The sequence below is a fragment of the Mercenaria mercenaria genome, chromosome 19 (genome assembly GCF_021730395.1).
Source record: "Mercenaria mercenaria strain notata chromosome 19, MADL_Memer_1, whole genome shotgun sequence".
NCBI classification, from domain to species: Eukaryota; Metazoa; Mollusca; class Bivalvia; order Venerida; family Veneridae; genus Mercenaria; species Mercenaria mercenaria.
In genome coordinates, this window is record NC_069379.1 from 13,137,223 (window position 1) to 13,161,705 (window position 24,483).

Genomic DNA, 24,483 nt, shown 5'->3' on the forward strand with positions numbered 1-24,483 from the left:
TCGTGAGTTCGATCCTCAGTTGGGGCGTATGTTCTCCATGACTATTTGATAAATGACATTGTGTCTGAAATCATTAGTCCTCCACCTCTGATTCATGTGGGGAAGTTGGCACTTACTTGCGGAGAACAGGCTTGTACTGGTACAGAATACAGGAACACTGGTTAGGTTTACCAAACTACATGAAACTACTGTTTGTTCTTTATTACTTATGCATCATCTGTATGGGGTACTGAAACATTTACATGTATAAATGCAGTTCAGAATAGAGCTGCCAGGTATTTCTTATATACCCCAAATGCAGCGGTCTGTGGGGATATCGGATGGAATCCAGTAATAAGTTTATGTTGGAAAACTATTATATTATATTGGTGCAAAGTAGTAAATATGGATGAGACAAGATTAAATAGAAAAGTGTTTAGTTGGTCAAATAGTAAAAGTAGCAATAAATGTAAAAATTGGAACTTCCTGGTGTGTCAAAGATGGAAAAAATATAACTGTGATAGATTTTGTGACATTAATGCTTTTGCTAACAAAAGTGATATCTTAAATGTAATTTTACCTAATTCAATGAATTTGTAGAACAATGGCATTGTGATGTAAATCGTGATACTGCCCGTAATGGTGTAGGTGGAAATAAGCTTAGACTGTATTGTACCTTTAAACAGAATTTTGAAGTAGAACAGTATTGTAAGATTGTTTTAAATATCGAGACGCACTTGCTAAGTTTAGGAGTGGTACTGCTCCAATACATATAGAAACTGGTAGATATAACGGTCTTCCTGTTAGTGACAGAGTTTGTTTTCATTGTTCCATTACAGTTGAGGATGAACTTCATGTTTTATTACATTGTCGTTGTTACAGTACTATTCGTACAGATTTACTGTTAGAAGCTTGTAGAATCAATAATAACTTCACAACTTTAAATGATACAGAGAAAGTAGCTTTTTTGCTGACAAATCCAGAAATGGTTTTACTGTGTGCCAAAACCTGTTTTAGTATTTTAAGTAGAAGGATAAATCTTTTATATCATTGAATAAGTATAAATGTATAAATACGTATATATGGTGTACTAACTTGGTCCTACAGTTTTTAAAAATGTTTACTAAAACTTTTTAAACTTATAAAAGTTAGTATGAAATTCTTAAATATTTTAGCTACATGTACTTGTGAATAGATTATAGTCTCTCATATTTCTGATTAGAAAGGTGTGCATGTTTTAATGTAGTCTGATGTTATTTTAATATGTATATGTGTATAATTATCATGCAAAGTGAGACTAAAATAAACATATCTTATCTTATCTTATCTAGATTAACTGCCCACCGTTACATGACTGAAATACTGTTGAAAAACGGCGTTAAACCCAAAACAAACAGACAATCAATTATCATTCGCAATAGGCATTAGACATTTCCTCATTACGTTTAGCATTAAATACTTGGCAATAAGTATATTAAGATATTTGTCACGTAGTATTTGTCAGTTTGTGTTCACACTTATATATGAGACTGCTTCACATGTTTTTCACAGCGCATGTAAATGTTCGAACCTTAGTATGGGTCGCTATATATTTTTGCAAAAATCAATAACTGGTAACTTTAAAGTTAACCACCACCATCTTTTTATCTGGTCAGTTTCATTAGTTGAACTTTTCTCAATGTAAACTTGACTGAATGCAAGCTGAATACCTCTTCTTTTTATCAAAACAGGGCACATTCTGATGACGGATTCAGGCATGCTTTCTCTCTTGTATCAATTATGTCAGTAACTGATTTTGTTATAAAGGTATTCAGGCCCTTACCACCAACTAGGTTTTTACTTTCTTGTGCAAGTACTCATACTTTGTCGTGATCACAGTTCCTCTCCAAGTTGATGGGACGAAAACCGTTTTTCGCTAGCTTAGCAAGAAAATATTTCAACATGGACCATTATTATAGTTCCCCACGTGTGTCGTTCAGTATGACCGGAATTACTGGCTTATTTAGTTCAAGGAAAAGCCAGGATTCCTCTTTAAACCCCGTTTCTCGGTTATTGCCAAATCTAATGCTAAGTTCTGCAATAATGAATTTAATTATTATCACACCACTTAATTATAACGAAAGTTAACATTAAAGAAATGAAAACATAAGATTAAGTTCAGTTTATAAATCTATTAAAATCTGAAGTCCACTCATAAACATGCATTCATAACTACAAAGTTCTAATATGTCTTTTAATAAACGTCTACAGTTAAAAAAGATAATCAAATAATACATTAAAAAATACTGCAATCTGAGTTGTCAATGAAATTGTTTTCCAAATATGCAAAACTTTTCTCATCAAATGCACAAAAAAAAGAATAGAATGATTTTTTTCATGTAAGTATTTAGTCCCTTATAACCGATCAAAGTTAAAAATTCGTCTTAAACTAATATTTTGTGCTTGTATTTTTTTGGGACTGAACTTGAAAATGTCTTTGAGATAGCCGGAACTTTGTGATAAGCGAGTTCGAGATACAACGTTTTAATTGTATAAATAGCGATGGTTTTAAAATGCTTTTATTATTCAATACGTGGTCTTCGATGAGAAAGACTGCTCAGAAGTAAATCATAACTTAGGGGTATTTTTGTTTTGCGTCGAATCTACTTTGTGGAAAAAGTATAAACGATCTTTTATTGTTCAAAACTGTCACAAACAAGCAAATCACAAAATATGACACAGCATAAAATCAAACGCGACAACTTTTACTTTCCCTTTTATCCGAAGTTGCTGCCCATCAATCGATATGAATATTATGACATCCTTTTTAAAATATTACGATCAAAAGATAACTGTTTATTTTACCTCTTTCGTCTGCAATGATAAAATCTCATTAACCGAGAAAGAGATATTTTGACGGTCAAAAACATTTTCAACATTAATGACACGTGACCAATCGAAATAAACTGTCAGGTCATGTGACCATGCTGATATTTCAAATGCCATATAAGGGCAATTAACTGCCTCAATACTTAAACAAATGATTGCCTCCCTTTTTCACTATTCAGTGTATACATAGGTGATTACCGCGCTAAAGACGAAACAGTTGATTTAAAGGAATTAAAATAATTTTAAAACTCTTTTTATTTAATTTTGGCAGCGTGTGTAACATTGATATTGTCAACCCTCGAAACACAATGTCACCACTCGGCTTTCGCTTCGGGTGACATTCTGCCCTTGGGTTAACAATATCAATGTTACACACGCTGCCATATGATATTTATATAATAGTACGATTGATTTTTCACTATTATGACGATCATGCCGAGATGTTTGAAATATTCGGCAGACAAAGGATATATATTTTCAGGAATGGAATGCATAGCAACATATAACATAAGAGCATTAAAATGACATCACAATTCGACTGTTAACAAAAATCTTGTCATTAAAACAGTTTAAACAATAAAAACACTGACATACACATGAACAAATGGGTAAAAATTTGATTCATAGCACTTGCCACTGATACGTTGCTAAATGGCATAACAGGTATCAACAGACATTTTTGCAGTAGACCTGTGCATTACATGTCGCATCGCCACAGTGAAGAAGTGTGTAAAGTTTTAATACATCCAGAAAAGTTGTTACTTTGATACAGCTTTTATTTTCAATCAGTTTCTTGCAAGCGGTTACTGAGATAGCTTAGATTCGGGAACTTTGACGAAAAGGTGGATAACTCTATCAAACTGTTCCGCCGATATCATCGTAGTGCATGGATGGATTTGAAATTACTTGTACAAATATCGCCAAAGTAAGACGACGTGTCAGGTGCAACATCCAGACCTCTAGCTCTAAGGCAAAAATACGCTTCAGTTATGTATGTGTGAAAATATCTTCCTCGGCCAAATATCGATGTTGTGAGTGGCAGATCCTAAACTAGTGTGGCATAAAAAGCCAACACAATATAATGATAACACTTTGCTTGCAAATTGTCGCATTCAAAATGTGGACCAGAAGCTCAAATGACGCAGTAACATATAGAGGCCAAATATTTTGATGTTTGTATGTGCACAAACCTCTGCCCGGCACATACCTTTGTTGTGCATGGTTAAGTCTTGAAAACAATTGGAACAAATAACACATCCTAAATCATGCAAAAGCGGATGGAGAGTGCGGAATGTTATCTTTCAGCTTCTTAGTCATGCCCTTATTTCTAAAGTGTATATGATTGTTTTCTTTTGTAATCATACCTTACCTTGACCCTAATTTGAGTTTATTCATAACATTCTCTCGGAAGTAGTTTAATGGCTCTAAAAGACATATTTTAAAAGATATTTATTTAGTAACCTTGTCAGCTATGAAACGCACAAGTAATTTTAGGCCGTTTTCATTTGCAACTACAGATAAATAATGTACACAATGACAATATTCGACTATTTAAATCAATTATTGACAGCAGATATGGCATATTTTCTAGCATTTAACTCCATAAGGACTAGATAACCAGTATAAATAGCATTTTCTACTAAAGTTATTATTTCTAAGATCTTTTAAAAAATAAAATAGTAATTAATGATGAATTTTAAAATAATAATAATGAAAATAATAATAATGAAATATATCAAAATTGAATTGAATAACATTGTAACTGCCATCTTCCCCACACGATTTAATATAGGTGGAAGACGAATGATTTTAGACACAATGATGACAATGTCCTTTATCAATTCGTCACGGATAATATAACACCGCTTAGGGATTGAACCCGCGATAGACCGACGCTCTCCCTACTGAGCTAAGCGTGCGGGCTTAAATGTGATTTAGTTATGAAATTTTATCTAATACGAACTGACCTTAGTTTGCTATTTCAGATGTAGTATGTTTTATTTCTTTTAAGACTTATAATTAATTTATTGTACAAAAATGGAAAAAAAATGATAAGCGATTTCTTGCTGTTGACAGTAAATTTTCTACTTCTACTGGATACAGTTACACATCTTTAAAAATATTGAGTTACATGCGGGAAACGTTCTCTGTTTTGCTTTCACATTTTAGACTAAATATCGTTGAAGAAATTGAGGTTTTACGTCTGCGCCCAGGTTATTTTTGAATGATATAACCAAAATTCAAAACATTACTATTATGCATCTTATACCTTAATTGAAAAGGTCTTTCCAGCGACTTTGACGGTAAATCTTATATTCGATGGAAAGCTATTGAGACCAGAGGTCTTTTTGTTAGAAACAAAAACATAAATTGGCAGTCTGACATAGCTTACCGTAAAAAAGTATTGCATTTCATTTCTGTTAACAGAGACTACAAGAACCTCCTTTGTAGTTTTAAAAGATAATATATACAAAATCTATAAAAATATCCCTTTGAATTCGTGAAAGTTAATAAAATCTACAAGAAGTTGAGTATCTGTCTCTGCAATTTTCGGCAAATCGCCCTTTTCGTTTGCTTTTATTTTATCTGCAAGAAAAACGTCTAAGTTCGACTGGTCTAACTGTTGATTGCTATAATTTTTTGTATTGCTATCGCTTGCCTCGTCTCCTTTCAGTTTTGTTGTCGTCGCGATGACATCCTCACATTCCACACAGCCATAATCTGATTCATCAGAAAAATTGTTTTTATAAAGAAATTTAATTCCGTATAATAACATTTGCCTAAGAGCTAACAGAGATAATATGTCTTTTCTCGCGTCCATTTCGTATTCATCTGTATAATTTTGTACCGGAAAAATGGACATTTCCTGCAAAAAATATAAGCAATATCATTAAAGTGATATCAAAATATAAACAATATAACTATGACAGACTTACATATTTAGTCATTTTGCAATAAAATTAAAATTGTAAATACGTTTGTGCAATAGATTTATGTAGGAACGTCTAAAACATAAATATTGTAGAAATGTAAATAAGTATTACCGGAAGTTCAAACAGTTTCTCAGCTATGTTTACGGCCTTCCTAAGAGCTACACTTTTGTAACAATTGGTTATGTCTGAATCAATCCATTCACAAAGCTGGTCAATCTTTGTTAGTAATACCACTCTAGGAACATCTGTCATTATAGAAATCAAGCAAATTGAATGAGTAATATCATTGTAAAAACAACCTAATAACTTATGTTCAATGTTTTTTTTCACTATACAGTTATTATTTTTCATTGCATGCCGAGACGCTCATTGGTAAAAATTATTCAATGAAGATCAAATCTGCTATTATTAACTGACTAACAGTCAATTATGTTGCACCAAAAAATGTAGTTAGCAACTTTAGGTCATTTAAAGAGTAAATTATCACCGAAAATACAAAATAATCTGTAGCTATCACAGCTTTTGAAGGGTTCTGGTTCTGGCATTCTGATTCGGTTTTCAGTAGTCAACCGAGATGATTATGGAATTATGTTTTTCCACCAGCTTAAACCATTTCATCATTTAGGCTTTTCAAAATAGGGGAGATAACTTCCACTTAAATGGGATACGGACGTCCACAATGTTTAATGCTTTCACGATATCAAACTTGACGATGGGAAAAGTGCTGTCGTATGGTCCATACGGTATTCAAAAGTAGAACAGCTCGATAAAAGTCTAACCATTCAACTGGCGAAAACACGCCAAAGAAACATATACCCGTTACTACCACTAAAAAGGTATCTTGCGACATGGTTATCGATTTCGCGTCATTTCAATGGTTATACACACAACCGTTGTAAGTTTTCAGCAGTACTTTGATAGCTCTTTTTCATTCAAAATATTCTTCTCATGTTTCATGAACTATCATTTAAAAAGTTTATTATATTTTGTTGGATTCCTAGTCATGTTGGTATTCATGGAAACGAGGATGCTAATATTGCAGCAAAGAAATCCCTTTTATTATCACAGTCTCATTTGAAATTACCACATACCGATTTTAGGCCCAATATAAAGAAATGCATTTTATCTAAATGACAATCATCATGAAACAATACTTCATTCAATACACTTCGTGATATCAAACCTACTCTAGGGGAATGGCACCAAGGGAACAGATGTGCTCGCAACGAGGAAGTTGTACTTTACACAACTGCAGAAATATCTGACGTTAAACTGGTCACGAGTACAGAAATTCTGGTGTTAAACTGAACAAATGTGCAGAACAATCAGGCGTCTGACTTGACACTAGTACCTAAACTTCTGGCGTAAAGTAAAACAAGTACATATATACAAAATACCAATGTTTAACTTGAAACAGGTACAGAAAATGTTGGCATAAAATGAGACACAAAACTAATTAATGCGATAATTTCTGGCATATAACTGGACACAAGCATTCTGGGGTTGTACTTGAAACCAGTACAGAAAAAGGTGGTGTTAATCTCAACAAAACTGCAGAATGTTCTTTCAAGAATACAGACACTGATCTCGTTAAATTCGCTAATGCATAAAGCTGCAGTGACGACGACATTATTTTAAATGATTGCATTTTGTAACATTATAGATAGAAAGATCACAAAAATGTAACAGGAAACGAGACGAAAGTTTAAATACGAGAGAGGTAAAAACGTTCTTAGAACTCGGGGTTTTAATAGAAGTAGGCAGATGGTTTCAATATTTTTTTCAATATAACTCACCTTTACCTCAACACACGTGACTCACTTTTCTTTTAAACAGTCTATGCCATTGAAATAAAAGTCCTTTGGTCCTTAAACCAAGCTTCTGTAGCAGCCTTGAGTTATCCATCATCTTGAAATCTTGTTCCTTGCAAGTTGCAAGTGGGACTTTAAATTTCGAAACAGATAATAATCACTTGGGACCACGTCTGCACTGTAAGGAGGGTGATTCAATTGTTCGAACTTGCCCTCACGAATAGCCGCTTGTGCAAGTCTGGACTTGTGCAAAGGGGCATTGTCATGAAGAAGCAGTTTACCAGCGGGTAGCTTCCCCCTTCTGTTTTTTTTTTTAATAGAAGCCCGTAACTGTTTGATAAGATCTACATAGCAAGGCCCCAGTGATTGCACTACACTTACCAGCAGGTTTATAATCTATTGATATCTCCACAACCGCCCGCTTAGCTCAGTAGTCAGAGCGTCGGTCTAAGGATCGCGGGGTCATGAGTTCGATCCTCGGGCGGGGCGTCTGTTCTCCGTGATTATTTGATAAACGACATTGTGTCTGAAATCATTAGTCCTCCACCTCTGATTCATATGGGGAAGTTGGCAGTTACTTGCGGAGAACAGGTTTGTACTGGTCCAGAAATTCAGGAATACTGGTTAGGTTAACTGCCCGCCGTTACGTGACTGAAATACTGTTTAAAAACGGCGTTAAACCCAAAACAAACAAACAACAAATATCTCCCCTTTTGGGTCTCAAAATACAATGGCCATTACTTTGCCAGCTGATGGTTGCGAAATTTCTTAAGTGGCGGTGAGCTAGGGCGCTTCCATTTTAGCGTCTGGATCCCAATGGTGAATCCATATTTTATCTCCTGTTACGAGACGAGTGTGAAAGTCTCCTGGATTGGCATTGTAAATTTACAGAAGCTCTTGCCTTTATCCCAACCTTTGCTGACGATCAATCATTACGTTTCGAAAGTTTTAAACTGCCTGGTTCGTTCAGGCTTCTAAAAGATTCACGGTGAATATGATTTCTGCTCTGCACGTATACAGGTGTTCTTGAGCTCGATATTTCTCCAGACAGCACCAGTTGCCTTGGTTTACATGAGATAGTCTAGAGAATGATGCAGCGTTGTTTATATTTCTGTTGTATATCATCATAGAATTCATGCCATGTCGTAAATGCAGGTGCTACGGGGAGTGCTGACTATTCCGCTTTCCTTTTGTGCTTTAAAACATACTCAACAAAAATACCCTGTTATAATTACATTTTGCTGTTAACTATGCTTCAAAAAGAGCTTATCATATTAGATAAATTAGATTATACGTTATATAACCCTGTTGAAAAAGAAAATTAATTAATAATACCAGTAACTTGTATTTAATAATTATACTTTTAAGCAAATTTCTTACCAATAGCTTTTAACTCATCTTGCAGTGTTTTAATTTTTGCTCTTGTCATATCCGAAATATTGTCCTGTCCGATAACATTAGCATCACATACAAAAGCAACGCAATGGATTTTCTCCTTGCTGTTTGGATCTGACCTAAAGTCTTTATTTCCTTCATCAATTGGACAGACAGGATTGAACTGAAATTTTAACTCAAATATTGGAGCAATTTTGTCTGGATGAAACGTTCTATCTTTTTTCATCATCGGTTAGCAAGATCTGACATGTTACATAAAGTTAACGCTGAAATAAATAAAAATTATCATTACCTATTGCAGCCATTATTGACATTTCTCTAGTCACAATAGGTATTTCTCAAAATTTAGTTTGGAAACGCTGTAGCGCGACATGTTCCAACACTACCTAGGTTTTTTAGCATAAAGGATTCACCGAAAGTATACTAGCCTGGATGGAATGAAAACTGGCACTTTTGACACCACTTTCGTTGACGTTATCTATGCTTGTATTTTAAAACGTTACTAATAAATTAAAACGTACCATTGAAAACATTGGTCAAGTTATCTGTCTTTAAACGGTGTAACGACTTAAACAGATACTCAATGTTCTTTTCGGATGACCGAATCATCGTATATCCGATTCAAACTAATTCGAAAATCAACTTCGTAAGCAGTGCAGCACATTAAAGTTACCGACTAACTACTCTTGTTAGTTATAGTTCTTTCATAAATATATACATTGAACAATTTGCTTCAAATGTGTAGATGTGCCGTTAGTGCAAATAAATAAATTACCGATAGAATCAACTAGAAGTAGTAATAAAGTTCCTGTTACGCTTTTTCTAATGAAAAAGATTACAGTCATGAAATCTTTTAAATTATACAATACACCAAATATTATTAATTTAATAAAACTATTATGCAGTTAAATACTGTAAGATTTCTTAAAATACCTTATCAGATAATGAAACTTAAACTTTGCAACATTATATCATAAATGATGCCTGTCAAACATGTAAAAGTCTGAAATGTTTAGAAATTGTGGTATGGACAATTACTTTTAGTGTACGGAGGTATTTGAGCTATCCAATTCCAGGCGGACTAAGTAAGATGGTAGAAACATAGCTAAGTGTGCACGAAATAGCCAACATTTACTAACATTATGATTATATTTAGTACGTGCGTACATAAAACACACGCAATCTGTATTAGCTCTAGGCGCGTTATGATTAATTTATTTTCAAACGGGAAAGCATTTACCTCTTTATGAAATTCTAGTATTTATTCAGTGTTATTCAAGCATTATACCTCAAAATAATGATCTTGAATGTGACTTTGTTGAGTTTTGCAACATTTTAATTTATGTGTTTAGTAGAGAAAGATCGTTTACCTACTTTTGGAACATCAATTACTGCTCTTACCTTGTAACCAGGTCGAATGTTTCCTTTGACAACGTATACAGCATCCTTAAGATTGAGACCTCCCTGATCGCTATCATCCACCCCCATTGTGTCTAATATACAGAAGTTCTCTAATTTGCCTTGTGGTCTGAATTCCTTCAGCTGTTCCGTATAAACATAGACACGTTTAAAGTGGTATAGAAGGTTAATATGTAATATGCTGCGACAATTAGTAACCGGTTTGCAAATTTGAAGGCTAAGTATTATAAAACTTAAATCTGCTGCAGACAGTACAGGAGGTAACAATTATATTTGTGACTATGTAATTAATGAAAAGACTTATAATATATCGTGATTTATGTTTTATTTCACTGTATATAAATGTTTATCTTCACTGTATATGAATGTTGAGCAACTAAAATCATTTCTACAATTTTGAGTCTCTGCAATGTCTGCAATATTTTCAAGGCAGACATTTTTCTGTCGAAAGGTAAGATGATAAGCATTATTAAATTATTGTTTTGTTTACAACAATGTACGTGGTACACTTTCGATGTTGTACACATTATTGTCTTCTGAACATGTATAAGCATGTACCTTTTAACAATATGTTCATTATTACGTAACGTTTCATTAACTATCAAGTTAAATGGTAGTGTATCACATTTAGGCAACATTCTACAATTTCTCACTATATTCCGTTAGAGTTTTATTTAAGAAACAGAAAGGTTCATTACTTAGTTGTAGACTCCAAAATCTAAATCAGGGGGATAATGTGAACAATTTTTTAGAGGTCTAGGACCATTAGATGATGCTAAACACCAGATATCAAAGTCCTAGGCCCTGTTGTTTTGGACAAGAAGATTTTTAAAGTTTTCTTAGGAAATGTTGACAGACGGACGACGCACTACGCACGCCGCACGTCGGACGCCGGACATTAAGCAGTCGCAAAAGCTCACTATGAGCCTTTGGCTCAGGTGAGCTAAAAACAAGCTATTAGAAGACCCTTTGAAAGCATAGAATTTAGGTTTGGTTAAGAATAATTTTACATGTGCTGCCTTTTTACACCCCTATTCATCGGGTAAAGCACAATTCAGTTACAGTAAAATAAAATGTAATCATAGAAAATGGAAACACACCGTTTGTATAAAAGTGTGATAGTTGTTATTCAAGTTCAAATCGTCAAAGTTTATTTTTTAAACTTAGTAACATGTGAATGTTTATAAAAGATGACTGGCATAACAGTTGCATTAACATAATATAGTACAAATAAAGTAAAATAAAATGCACCTGTCAGCTATATTCTAATAGCTGTATCTACAGATGAAATAAAATATTAGATTCTTAATTTCAAACAAACGTTTGTTAAAAGCCTTATAATGCCATAGCAACAATAGGTTTCCTTTACACATAGCGATGATCAAGACTTTTTCATTGTACCTATTTTGATGCGATTATTCTTTTAAATAATCTAATCTGCCTTGTCGTGATTTCATCGTTCTTAGAAAATGACCGTCATGTGTATATTATTACTGTAATATTAAAAGGTTAAAGCAGCTAGAATTGATATAAGCTTGAGTTACCTGGCCTGCGGGACGTCCCTTAGCGTGATATCTTGCGTGCGCACTTTTCTTTATTTGACAACAAATGTAATAGCTAAAACTTAGTTTGCGAAGTCCTTTTAACAGAGAGGCAAAAGGTATATTCCGTATATATGTAAGACTGACTAAAAAGTGTAAAATGATATATTGTGTGAAAACATGCCCATACCACATAAGTCGTACTGCCAATAGAACCTGCTGCAACGGTTATCTGTGCCACTCTTTCTTTATCGATTGAAGCTACTGTATTCAGAAAGGAAGATTTGCCAGCACTGACTGGTCCCAGTAGCAAAATACGAATGTTTGAGATATCTGTATCTTTAACTTCATGCTTTTGTATTTCGCTCAAAAGTTCTTTAGCATACTGGAAAGCAATTATTATACAAAAAGATGTACTAGTATTGCAACAAAGTTAATAAGGTATATATTTTATATGCTTTTGTCATAACCTTCCCTACAGTAGAGGCAGATCGTTGTGTTGAAAAACTAAACAATATTGCAAAAGAAAATTTCTTATCAAGCATGATATTTATCGCAAGTTAGTGCCCTTGTGAGGCTTTTATTTAATATTCTACAGAAAGAGTTCCGATGTGCATAGCATTAATGAAGTGGTAAGCACAAAGGACCCAGGGAGACCACCTGCAATTGAAGTTTGTACACACGCAATACACTACAAGTTACCTTTTCTGTCCAGGTGCCTTTCCTATCTAAACATCTCCATGGTTCTTTCAAAAGGCAATGCATATCTGGCGTTTCTGGAAATTAAACAACTTGTAATTTGTCTTAAAACTGTTTGGTAATAACTACTTTATAAAAGACGTTTACTACTGTATATGACAAGAATTTTGCCATGATCAAGAACAATATGTAGTTTGCAAATAATATTTCTATAAAAGTCTGGTAGAGATACCAGTCTATTACCCTATTTGAGACTGCATTCTCACATCGACACCAGAATGCTCGATGTCCGCAGTCTGAGCACAATAAGTGTCTTTCTCGATTTGTAAAGTACTTTTGTATCTGGGTTTTTAATTACATGATATACGAATCCGTTTGTCTTTAGTAATGTTAAATTAAAAGTGATGCCATAATCTACAAATATTTGTGACCTGGACGTATTTTGTGATAGTGCGTGCGTCTGTTAGTCTGTTCATCTGTCCCCATATTTTCTGTCCGGAGCATAACTCGATAACAATTCAAGATTTTGATTTTAGACTGGGCCCTTAAGAGACGATGTGCTGATCGCATGACCTAGGTCGCAGGTCCAAGGTCTACATCACAGCATAATCAAATTTGTCTGTCATATTTTTCCGCTAACTACAATTCAATGCATTGAATTTAAACTTAACCTTCATTGATAGGTATGTGGCGATGACATGATGTGCAGAGCTCATGAACTTGACTGATAGATCATAGGTCAAGGTCACAAAATGAGTTTAAATCTGTTCTTTGTATTTTGTTTCCTGAGCAGAACCTCAGAAATATTAAAGATGTCGACTTTAAACTTGGAATATAGGTGAGTGGGGATAAGATTATTTCAGGAGTGCAACAGTTCACATTACTGACCCGGCTTCGAACAAAATATCACTTTTAGTTTCTTGTGCCTAAGTTTTCCATCACAGCCGCCGCACGGAACACTCTAACCCCGAACCACAGCTATATCTCATTCCCTTCCGACACTCACCCAAATAGTTGCTGTCTACATTTTCATTCCTCCACTCTGATATATAAATTTGAACGTATATTGTACCACGTTGCGTAGGAGTATTTGATTGTACTGTACAGGTAGACATTAACCTTAATATTTATACATTTAAAAAAAAAAATAACTCTCGCTTTTTGTTGAGATTCAAGTACAATTCTACAATTACGACAAATACCGAGTATATATAAATGTGCATATATGTAGGTATTCCCCATCAATTGATTGATCAACTGATTGAATTCAACTTGACTATATAAACTTATGAATATGTCTCACTGCAGACTTGAAGCTCCTGTGATAAATCACAGACTCCGGTTTGAATAAAAAGCGCCTTTAATGTATATATTTTGTAACCGTGGTAATACTAAACCTAATCTTTAGTCAGTATATTATACATTTTATACACTTAATGCGCGCGCACATGCTATAATTTGCGTATTTTTTGTCATGAGCTCCAATTGATAATAATTTACGAACATGCGCTGAAGAGCGCCCCAGGTCTGCAATGCGCAACATCGTAAAACTATTATGTTTATAAAGCTCCTTTCATAATATAACGTCAAATATTACAGTCATTTATTAAAAAAAATCTTTCCAGTATTTCGTAATTGTAAACATTTGTGCTGTGCTTAGTGATACAATTATATTAAAGGTATGCACATCTTAAGCTTAACACACAACTGTTATACAGACAAACATGCCAATTATTTTCTGGATTCAAATTGATATGATGAGAACATTTAACTAAAAGGAACTCAAATTCAGAAGAATGTAATACAGAAAAATTCCGTTTTACATGAATATGCTGTTTAAACACCTACTCTTATCTTTGTCATCTGGACTGCCTCCATTTCCTTTCTTCTTCTTACTTCTAAAAACGTCTCGAATCTACCATGCAACAATAATAATAGCAACAAATAATTTTGATTTAAAAATTGTGTCAACGACAGCGACAGACAAAACTAAGAAGTCGTACAATAGTGTTATGAACCTGTGAAAACTCAATTGCCTCTTCTGCGCATTTAGTTGACGGTGATAGATCAGGTAGCACAGTAGTAAATAAAGTGCTAAATTAATATGTTTTTGATGAAAAAAAACAAAAAAACTTTTAAGAACCCAGTTTTAAACATAGCCAAACCCATTTAAAAAAGAAATCTGTAAGTTTAGAAATGACTTATATACGGCGGCATAGAGGTGACATCCGCAACACTGTATTTAAATTGTGGCCACAAATTAGTAAATTGTGGCCACGATTTACTAAGTTGTGGCCACAATATAACTCGTGGCCGCGACTTATATCAGCCAATCGAAACTATCAACATATGGATAGACGGACGGATAGAGGAATAGATTGGGTGGTACCTACGTACCTACCTACTCATTTATTTGTCACCATTTGCGGCCGTCTAGCTATCTTCCATTCTTGTCTTACCCTTTTCAGTGACGCAGACATTTTATGCGTCCATTTCATATACTTACTGATTTCTGCCATTTTGCGTTATCTCCCTGCGACTCTTTCGAGCGAAAACACGTTATTTAACTATTTAAATGAGGGGACGCAGACTAAAAACTCTCTTTTGAGTGGGGAAGCGGAGCGAAAGCACGATAATTACCGGGGTCATGGGGTGAGAATTAGTAGCTGTTGTGTCAGGAGTAGGGAGCGAAAACACGATAATTAGCGCTGCTTAAACGTAGTATTTCCGAACCGCGCCCCGACATCCAGTTACCAAATTTCACCCTGCGATCTTGTTAAACATCATGTTTCCGCTCTTTGCTCCAATTAAATAGCGAGTTCTCACCAAGAACACCCACCATTTTAACTTGTAAATTTCACGTGTTTTCGCTGGGCGCATTCATCAGGCGAAAACTCGTTATTAAACGTTTGAGCAGTGCTAATTATCGTATTTTTGCACCGCGCCTCAGACATACCAGTTAGTAAATCGCTCTTGTTGGGTTTTGGCCTGCGTTCTCGACATTTCAACTTGCTAATTATCGTTATTTCGCTCGATGGGCCCGCGGGCTGAAAATATAATTTAATTCGGCTAAAACGCGAATTGGCAGAATGTAGCATCCTTATAAAATGGACATGCATAAAAGTGTCTACGTCCCTGCAACGGGTTAGACAGAAATGGAAGATAGATAGACGGACAGAAAGACAAATAAATAGGTAGATAGATAGGTACCATCCGATACATCCGTCCGTCGATCCATCCATCTATCTACCTTTTATTCCTATTTAACATTTGCTGGTACGTACAAACTTTCGTGCGCTCCTATTTTGCACTCTATACAGCAGCGATTGGCTAATTCAATCATTCCGTGTTTTAGTCCTATTAAATTATATGTTCGTCTAGCTGGCAACTTCGAGAGAAAACATTAGAAATAACAAGTTCAGATGTCGAAAAAGCAGGTCGAAACCCCGCCAGGGAGATTTAGTAACTATGTCTGGGGCGCGGGGCGAAAACACGATAATTAGCGCTTCTTAAACGTTTAATAGCGATTTATCGCCTGGTAACCACGCCGGGCGAAAGCACTTGAAATTTACAACTAATAATGGCAGGGGTTCGGAGTGATAACTCGCTATTTAGCGGTGGCGAGGAGCGGAAACATGACAATTATCAAGATCGCGGTGTGAGATTTAGTAACTGGAATGTCAGGGCGCGGTTCGAGAACACTACGTTTACGCTCCCCATCCCCGACATATTAATTACTTATTCTCACCATGCGACCCCTGTGTTTATCGTGTTTTCGCTCCGCATCCCTGCTAAAATAGAGAGTTTTCAACCTGCGTCCCCGCCCGCATCTTAACTTGTTGAATCTCGTGTTTTCGCTCGACTGGGTTGCGGGCGGATAACGCAAAATGGTAGAAATCAGCAATCATACGAACTGGACGCACAAAAATGTCAACGTTACTGCAAAGTGTGATAGAGGAATGGAAGATAGACAGACGGAAGTACAGGCAAATACATCAGTAGGTAGGTACGTAGGTACCATCTAATCTATTCAACCGTCCGTCCGTCTATCCATCAATTTATCGTTTCGATTGGCTAATAAGTCGTGGTCACTAAGTTTTGGCCACAATTTACACAGTTGTGGCCACAATTTAATAAGTTGTGGCCACAAGTTGCTAAATTGTGGCCACGTTTTACTAAGTTAATGCCACGATTTACTAAGCTGTGGCCACAATTTACTAAGATGAGGCCACAATTTACTAAGTTGTGGCCACAAGTTACTAAATTGTGACCACGATTTACTAAGTTGTGGCAGCAATATAGATAAAGTATTGCGGATGTCACCTCTGTGCCACCGTACCTATATCCACACGAACACCTAGACAAGTAAGTATCTTCTAAGTACTCGGTTTTTATTTACATATCAACGCTATGAAATATCTCTAAAACAAACATTATTCTAAACCTGGTTTTCTATTATTATGTCAATTCTATATATAATTTATGTTTAACCGGTTATTCAACTGTGCTTAGCTGGAGCAGATTTTGCTCTATATAATCATTTTATGCTTAAATTCAGAAACAAAAAAACGCGATATGATTTTCAGTTGAACAACGCCCTCGTGGATTAATTCCTACGCATCTGAACTCTGAACCGTGGTAAATCAGACGACAGACCACTCGAAGGTTATATGTTAAATACATCCAGTGGCAACTCTTACAGGTACAAATTTGCAACATTTAGGCAGTAAATAAGCAGTTTTACACAAATGCACCAACAACTGTGAAAATGTGGTTTTATTTATGCAGGAAAATAGCAATCACAAGTGCATATTCTATCAAAATATGTCCACACTAGCACATTAATATTCATATCTTTACAAGTCTCAGTATTTATCAATACTGTTGTTATAAGTAGGTCAGAAGTAATAGAAATTGCCGTATGAGCCGCGCCATGAGAAAACCAACATAGTGGTTTGTGACCCGCCTGGATCCAGACCAGCATGCGCATCCGCGTAGTCTGGTTAGGATCAATAATGTTCGCCAACGGATTCTATAATTGTAATAGGCTTTGAAAGCGAACTGCAGGGACCTTAACCAAACTGCGCGGATGTGCAGGCTTGTCTGGATCCATGCTGGTCGCAAAGCCACATTGTTGGTTTTGGTTTTCTCATGGCGCGGCTCAAAATTATTATGTTCTTTATACACGTGACATAAACAATTCCGGAGGGTTGTCACACATAGCCATGCCCATGTCATAAGGAATTATTAACCTAATATTCATAAATGATTTTAAGCCACAAATGAACATCAAGAAAAGTATATCCTAAGAGAGATTTATTTAATCTGACATGTCGGAACATTTTCAAAACTAACTATTATAACTTTCGTAAAAGGGGGCGTGGGGGGGGGGGGGGGGGGGGGGGGGGTCCCAGTTAGGTGTCTGCGCAAAATGTTTTTTGATTTTATTTATACTTTGGGGTAATATACCTGCATGTATTAAGTATCATTAACAAGTGTTACTGTTACCAGTTTTGTCTTACTTTTATAGATATTAACATTTTGCGCAGACACCTAACTGGGACCTCCCCCCCACCCCCACTCCCCCTCCTTTATACAGAAATTGCTAAAATATTAAGGAGATAATTGTGTAACTATGCATAAAGGCCCATTTCCGCAAGAAGTTAAAAGATGATAATACGTACTTTGCTCATAGTTCCTGTCTCTTCTTCAAAAGAGACTAAGTACACAATGAAGATATAATTTTTGCACTACTTTACGTATTTGCGCAATCAAATGCACGTGACAGGCATCGTATTTCCGGCGACCAAGACCGGTTAACAGTTCAAGGATAAGGAACTTGAATTTAAGAGGTAAAATTTGTTTATTTTAATTAATTATAGGCATTTTCTCCTAAGGACATTTGCAACCCAATGAAAGAATGGCCTGCTAGACATTTGACCCCCCACCCCCCCCCCACAACTACCCCTCCTCAAACATCCGTGCTGAAACGGTAGATATTTGTCCGCTATTAATTTTCTGTAATGATATGTGTGATAAAATAATGATAATCGAATATTGTGAATAATAAAAAATCGACGCCACAGAATTAGAAGGGCGTAAGTGGAAAATCATAGTTTTCGGCAAAAAGGAAAAAAACTGTCTATGGCAGATACGCCCTTCTAATTCTAAGGACTTAAGTGGACTTTTCTGGTACAACAATTAGAGATGGTACCTAAAAAATTCTAATTCATCTTTATAGTTTTTTTCAGAGTGAAATGATAGCTAAGTGCACCAATTTTCTAAATATATTGATGGTTTTCCTCTTCTCCATGTCAAAAATAGAAATATTTGATATCTAAAAAGTGACTTTCTCAAAATATCTGAAGCAAAATGGATAACTCTTGTATCGACCGTTTTTCAAAGATTTTAGGAATTCCCCAATTATAGTCTATATCAAAAGCTCCCACAGCTAAATAAATTCAGTAGAGTATAAGGTAAGTTTACTCTACTTTCAACATTTTGAAAGAGCCTATACTGAACTTCCATTTGTCTTTTAATAAAGTCAAATTCCAAGACTAGCCAAGAGTCTAAAACGCTTGAAAAAAATTCTGAGTGAAAGAGAATGACGTGCTCTTTATTATAAGCTTACCAAGACCATACCAAAAATGTACCTTAATGAAGTTATTAAAGATTTTATATTGTAAACAAACCCCTACACCATTTTACTATCAATATTTTCCACTCATGAATGCACTCAGTTCAGGTGATAATTGTTGGTATATTTGTAAATGAGAGAACCCAACAAAAACCTTTTTTCAAGTTGTGTAAACAGTATAAGTTTTAAATTAATGTTGATATCTGAAATTATCCAATTACTTTGTTTTCAACAATAAATAAAACACCTTTCAGTTTGTTTAGGGTAGTTGACCTGTAACGAAAATCATCAAATAGAGTAATCTCCATATGCTTTTTCAGCATTTATTCGTTTTTCAAGGAAAGCAAATGATCGTGCTAGTTCCCTCCAGAGAATGTTTAAATTGAGAATTGCTTAAAATACATTACATAGAGTCATCACCTGTCAGCTACCTTAACATGTAGTAATTGCAACCACTACCTTAAAACATTGTAATTATATTTGACGACAATGAATTTTAGCTCGACTATTCATAGAATAGTAGAGCTATTGGACTTGCCCATGCGTCGGCATCCGCATCGGCGTCTGCGTCCCGATTTGGTAAAGTTTTTGTATGTAAGCTGGTATCTCAGCAACCACTTGTGGGAATGGATTGAAACTTCACACACTTATTCACTGTGATAAACTGACTTACACTGCACAGGTTCCATAACTCTGTTTTGCTTTTTTACAAAATCATGCCCCTTTTTGGACTTAGAAATATTTGGTTAAGGTTTTGTATGTAAGCTGGTATCTCAGTAACCACTTGCGGTAATGGATTGAATCTTCACACACTTATTTACTGTGATAAACTAACTTACATTGCACAGGTTCCATAACTCTATTTTGCTTTTTTACAAAATTATGCCCCTTTTTCGACCTTGTTTTTGTTAAGGTTGTGTGTGTAAGCTGGTATCTCAGTACTCACTAATGGGAATAGATTGAAACTTTACACACTTGTTCATTGTCATGAACTGACATGCACAAAGCAGGTCCCATAACTTTATTTTGCTTTTTTACAAAATTATGCCCCTTTTTCAACATAGAATTTTTTGGTTAGGTTTTTGTATGTAAGCTGGTATCTCAGTATCCACTAATGGAAAAGGATTGAAACTTCACACACTAGTTCACTGTCATGATATGGCATGCAGTGCAAAGGGTCAATAACTCAACTTTGCATTTTACAAAATTATGCCCCTTTTTCAACTTAGGAGTTTTGGGTTAAATTCTTATATGTAAGCTGGTATCTCAGTACCCACTAGTGGGAATGGATTGAAACTTCATACACTTGTCCACTGTCATGAGCTGATAAGCACTATGCAGGTTCCATTACCCTATTTTACTTTTTACTAGTCTAAATTATGCCCCTTTTTCGACTTTCTTATTCATTCAAACGACAAGGCTGTTGAATAGTCGAGCGTTGCTGTCCTCAGACAGCTTTTGTTGTGTTACCAATTTAACTTTTTTTTTGTTATTTCTCATTGTTGGATATATACATTTTACATTTTGATATATAAATGTTGTGTAAACCAAAGTATCACCATTGAGAACAATAAATAAACAACTTTGGCTAAAAGATCAAAACTTAATAACGTTTCTTAATGTCGTTAATTTTCTTCAAAGGAATGTATGCATTATTCTATATAATCTTCATGCATTACTAAACTTTCTATCAGGGCCTCACTACAACTTACAAAATAACTGTCAGTGTAAGTCATGTGAAAAGCGTGCATATTGTATATTGTATACAAAGGGATTTAAACAAATGTAGGTCATATTTTGTCTGCCTGATAAGTTGTTTGAAAAAGGACCTATCTGATTTTTCTTTTTTACTTTTGATCAATGTTTAATGTTGGCTTCAGTTTATTGATCAATTCAGAGTTGCCCCCCCCCCCCCCCCAAATGTATGATTCATAAAAGGGCGTAACTAACACTTACGCCCTTCTTATTCTGGGAAGTCAAAATGTCCGTTTCAGATATATCTACAGTTTTATATGGTGGGTGGGATGAGGGCAAATGTCCAGCACTCCACACTTTCAGTACGGGGCAAATGTTCTTTGGAAGTTGGGCAAATGTCCTAATCGGATGTCTTTTTCTCAGTCAGTCATATCTGTGGAGTGTGTTATCATTTTGGTAGGCATTTAAGTCCTTAAGACGTCGTTTTCATACCGCTAATTACCCTTAAAAATATGTTTACAGAGACTTTTTTGTTGAAGATGTAAAGATAAAAAAAATAAAATAGAGACATTAATTTTAAGAGTCTAAGCAAATACCTAAGAATGTATAATAAATCCACCATTTTCTTTTATGTTTGCATGGAAACAAAATGGCTGTCATTCTGAACAAATATTGAATTTGTCATCAATAGTCGTTTTACCCAAAAATTCTGAAAAATCTATCAGTGTTTTAAATCATTTAAGAAGACCTATGAGAAGGAACATGTTCGAAAAATTTGCTTTTACCATAAAGCTGTGTTAAACTAATGAAAATATTCCTTTCATTATATAGAAAGAGAAATATACAGACAAATAATCCGTCAGAGGAATGATCGTGTTACCTTAGTAATTTGTATATTTTTCAACCTTTTATTCATATTGTGGATAAGATTACTTTATTGAAGGTAATATAATGTCATAGAATCGCTATTATTCTCCTTCTGTGTCATCAGATGTATCAGCCAGCTGATTGTTGCAACCAGTTTAATAACATTTGAGAAATTTGCTCGTAAATATATCCATATGTTGTTTTTAAGGAGAAAGTTAAATCCGGTTGTTTTTAGGCGCGCCTTAATATGGAAAAATGTGGTATATTGATTCTTATCTGCAAGCCTAATTTTAACATATAACATTCCTTTAGCTCTAAAGTAGTTTCTACTTTACAGAATTCTATTCAACCTTTAATTGTATATGTAAAACAAAACCTTACAACATATGAAATAACGAATAATGTAAACGCAACAATTTACGCGAGGGTTTTATTTTCGCTATATTCGTGAGGCGCCCCATTTGGTTCTGGGACGACGATCTGTGTGTGAAAAGAATTTGAACCACTGTCTTACCCTTACATGATCGTAAGAGGCGACAAATAGGGTCCTAACACTTGGTTTTGCAGTAACGCTGTGATTCAAGCAGGTACGCAAATTTTGATTCCATACCTCATGTTTTTATTTCGATGTAAATGAGATGTGGAACCAAAATGTGTAGTCCTGTTTGAAAATGTATGCGGGATCCAAATGGAATCCCAGTGGAATTCATTGGGATTCCACCCGGGATGTCGAAATCCCGCCGGGAATTCATTCATTTACCGGGATTATATTGCAAACAACCGGGATATTAGTGGGATTCCCATCTGACATAGTGGGATTCCGATGTATGTAGCGGAATTCTCGGTACAGTTCCTGGATAATCAGAAAATAAATATCAGACTGGGATTTTTATACGGGTATATATAGAGTTTGATATAAATTGGGAATTAATAATGAAACTCATTTAATCATGCAATTACCGCAATAGCTGTATTTTACTTTATTCAATTAACAGTAAATTGAAACTTTTGAATATTCGAAATACCAACAAGAGATGTCAAAGGTTACGGTTCGCTCGGCTATATCTATTTATATTTGTAAAATGAGACATATTTGAGGAAAACAGAGCAATAATTGAAATGTGATCAATACAACAAACTTGAAAAACAATTTAGGTTTAGGTCAAATCCTTTTACTATTGACGTGCATCAAACCTTTATCCCGAAATTCAAAGTAAAAATGGGACAAAATTCATCACGGTTTAGTTTTATGTATCTTAAGCCATGTGAATGATGATGTTTGACAAGTATTTTAAGTTCATATAAAACCCGTCTTGCAGAGACAATACATCAAAACGTTTTTCTAAGACTCTAAGTAAAAGGGAAGACAATCCATGAAATATATGTGTGAGACGTATGCTCCATGTGTCATAAAATGTTGTAGATGAAGACTGACAAATCAATCTAGTAAAAACGGATATTAAGTGAAAATGCACTAAAACATTATTCAAAGTACGGAGGCAGACGCCGACGCCGTGGAGAATAGTAGTTCGTATATTCTGCAAAAAAAATCATATTTTTAATGAAATAATAAGAAAAAAGTCCTTTTAATCCGCGTCATGCTTTACATATGTTTACAATATCTTTTTTTATCATGTCTTGTTGATTAAACGATTACGATAATTCGATACATAGCAACACATTATCTATAATAAAAGGAAGTTAATGTGCCGCTACTATTTTAAAAATAAATAAATAGTAATTGATTATCTCCTATTCTTTCCAACCTCTTTTTTATTTCAGTCAGAACATTGGGAGAGATGCGTGTTGTTTAATATGTGCCCTCAAAAATTGGTCGATTTATATGCTTAGTGTTATAGACAAGAACTTAGTAGCATAATTTATGTAAATCAACCAATGTGTATATAAGTAACTAGGATTTCACAAAGAAACACGCAATAAACTGCCTTTAGATTTTTATACGTGTTTCAGTTTTGCTATAAATATTTTGTGATCTATGAAATAAATTATCAAAAATAGTATTTCAGAAAATATTACTAGAATGAAAAAAAAAAACCATAATACTAGTAATGTACATTTGCGCTATCATTGATAAAATTTAACAAGAGATGAAACTAACTGGAAAGTAACACGTTTGCGTGCACAGTTTACAAATAGAAGCCAATGTATGTTGCGCTTATTTGTTTGTTATTATTTTAAGTTTAAAATGAAATAAATTGCAGAAGTATCATAAGAATCTGTCTCACAGAGACACATTGACTTTTATTCTTTCCTTGAAAATCTGAAGGCTTCTTTAATGTAGACATCATCTGTTTTAGTTTGTAAAAGATTTATTATTATTATTATTATATTAAACATTTAACCAGCATGTGAGCGCAGATAATAACAACTGGGAACAAAATGCGTACAATTTGAAGTTATTGTGCTCCTTTTTGACATTTTATTTAATATAACGTTCAGCATTTTCCTCATTTACTGCGTATTTTATACCGATGTTATTTCTATAATATATATATTTGTATTGATATCATATTTTCAGATAACAATCTGTTGGAAGTTGTATCAAACTTATGGAGATCGTTTAAGGTAAAAGACAATATTTGACTAACGTTAAAGGGACTTAACTACAAATTTTAGGT

General features: G+C 34.7%; 1 protein-coding gene across 2 annotated transcripts in view; it reads right to left on the bottom strand.

Moving 5' to 3' along the window:
- Positions 1-4,738: 4,738 nt before the first annotated feature.
- The window catches only part of LOC128550922 (uncharacterized), a 95,974-nt gene continuing 76,229 nt past the window's right edge, over positions 4,739-24,483 (bottom strand). For both annotated transcript variants that reach the window (XM_053530988.1, XM_053530989.1), the window contains exons 10-16: positions 14,494-14,560; positions 12,649-12,722; positions 12,137-12,331; positions 10,388-10,528; positions 8,972-9,149; positions 5,892-6,025; positions 4,739-5,713 (exon numbers count right to left, since the gene is read on the bottom strand). In XM_053530988.1, coding sequence (XP_053386963.1) covers positions 5,324-5,713; positions 5,892-6,025; positions 8,972-9,149; positions 10,388-10,528; positions 12,137-12,331; positions 12,649-12,722; positions 14,494-14,560 — 1,179 coding nt within the window. In that variant the 3' untranslated portion in view covers positions 4,739-5,323. The remainder of the gene's footprint in view (positions 5,714-5,891; positions 6,026-8,971; positions 9,150-10,387; positions 10,529-12,136; positions 12,332-12,648; positions 12,723-14,493; positions 14,561-24,483) is intronic.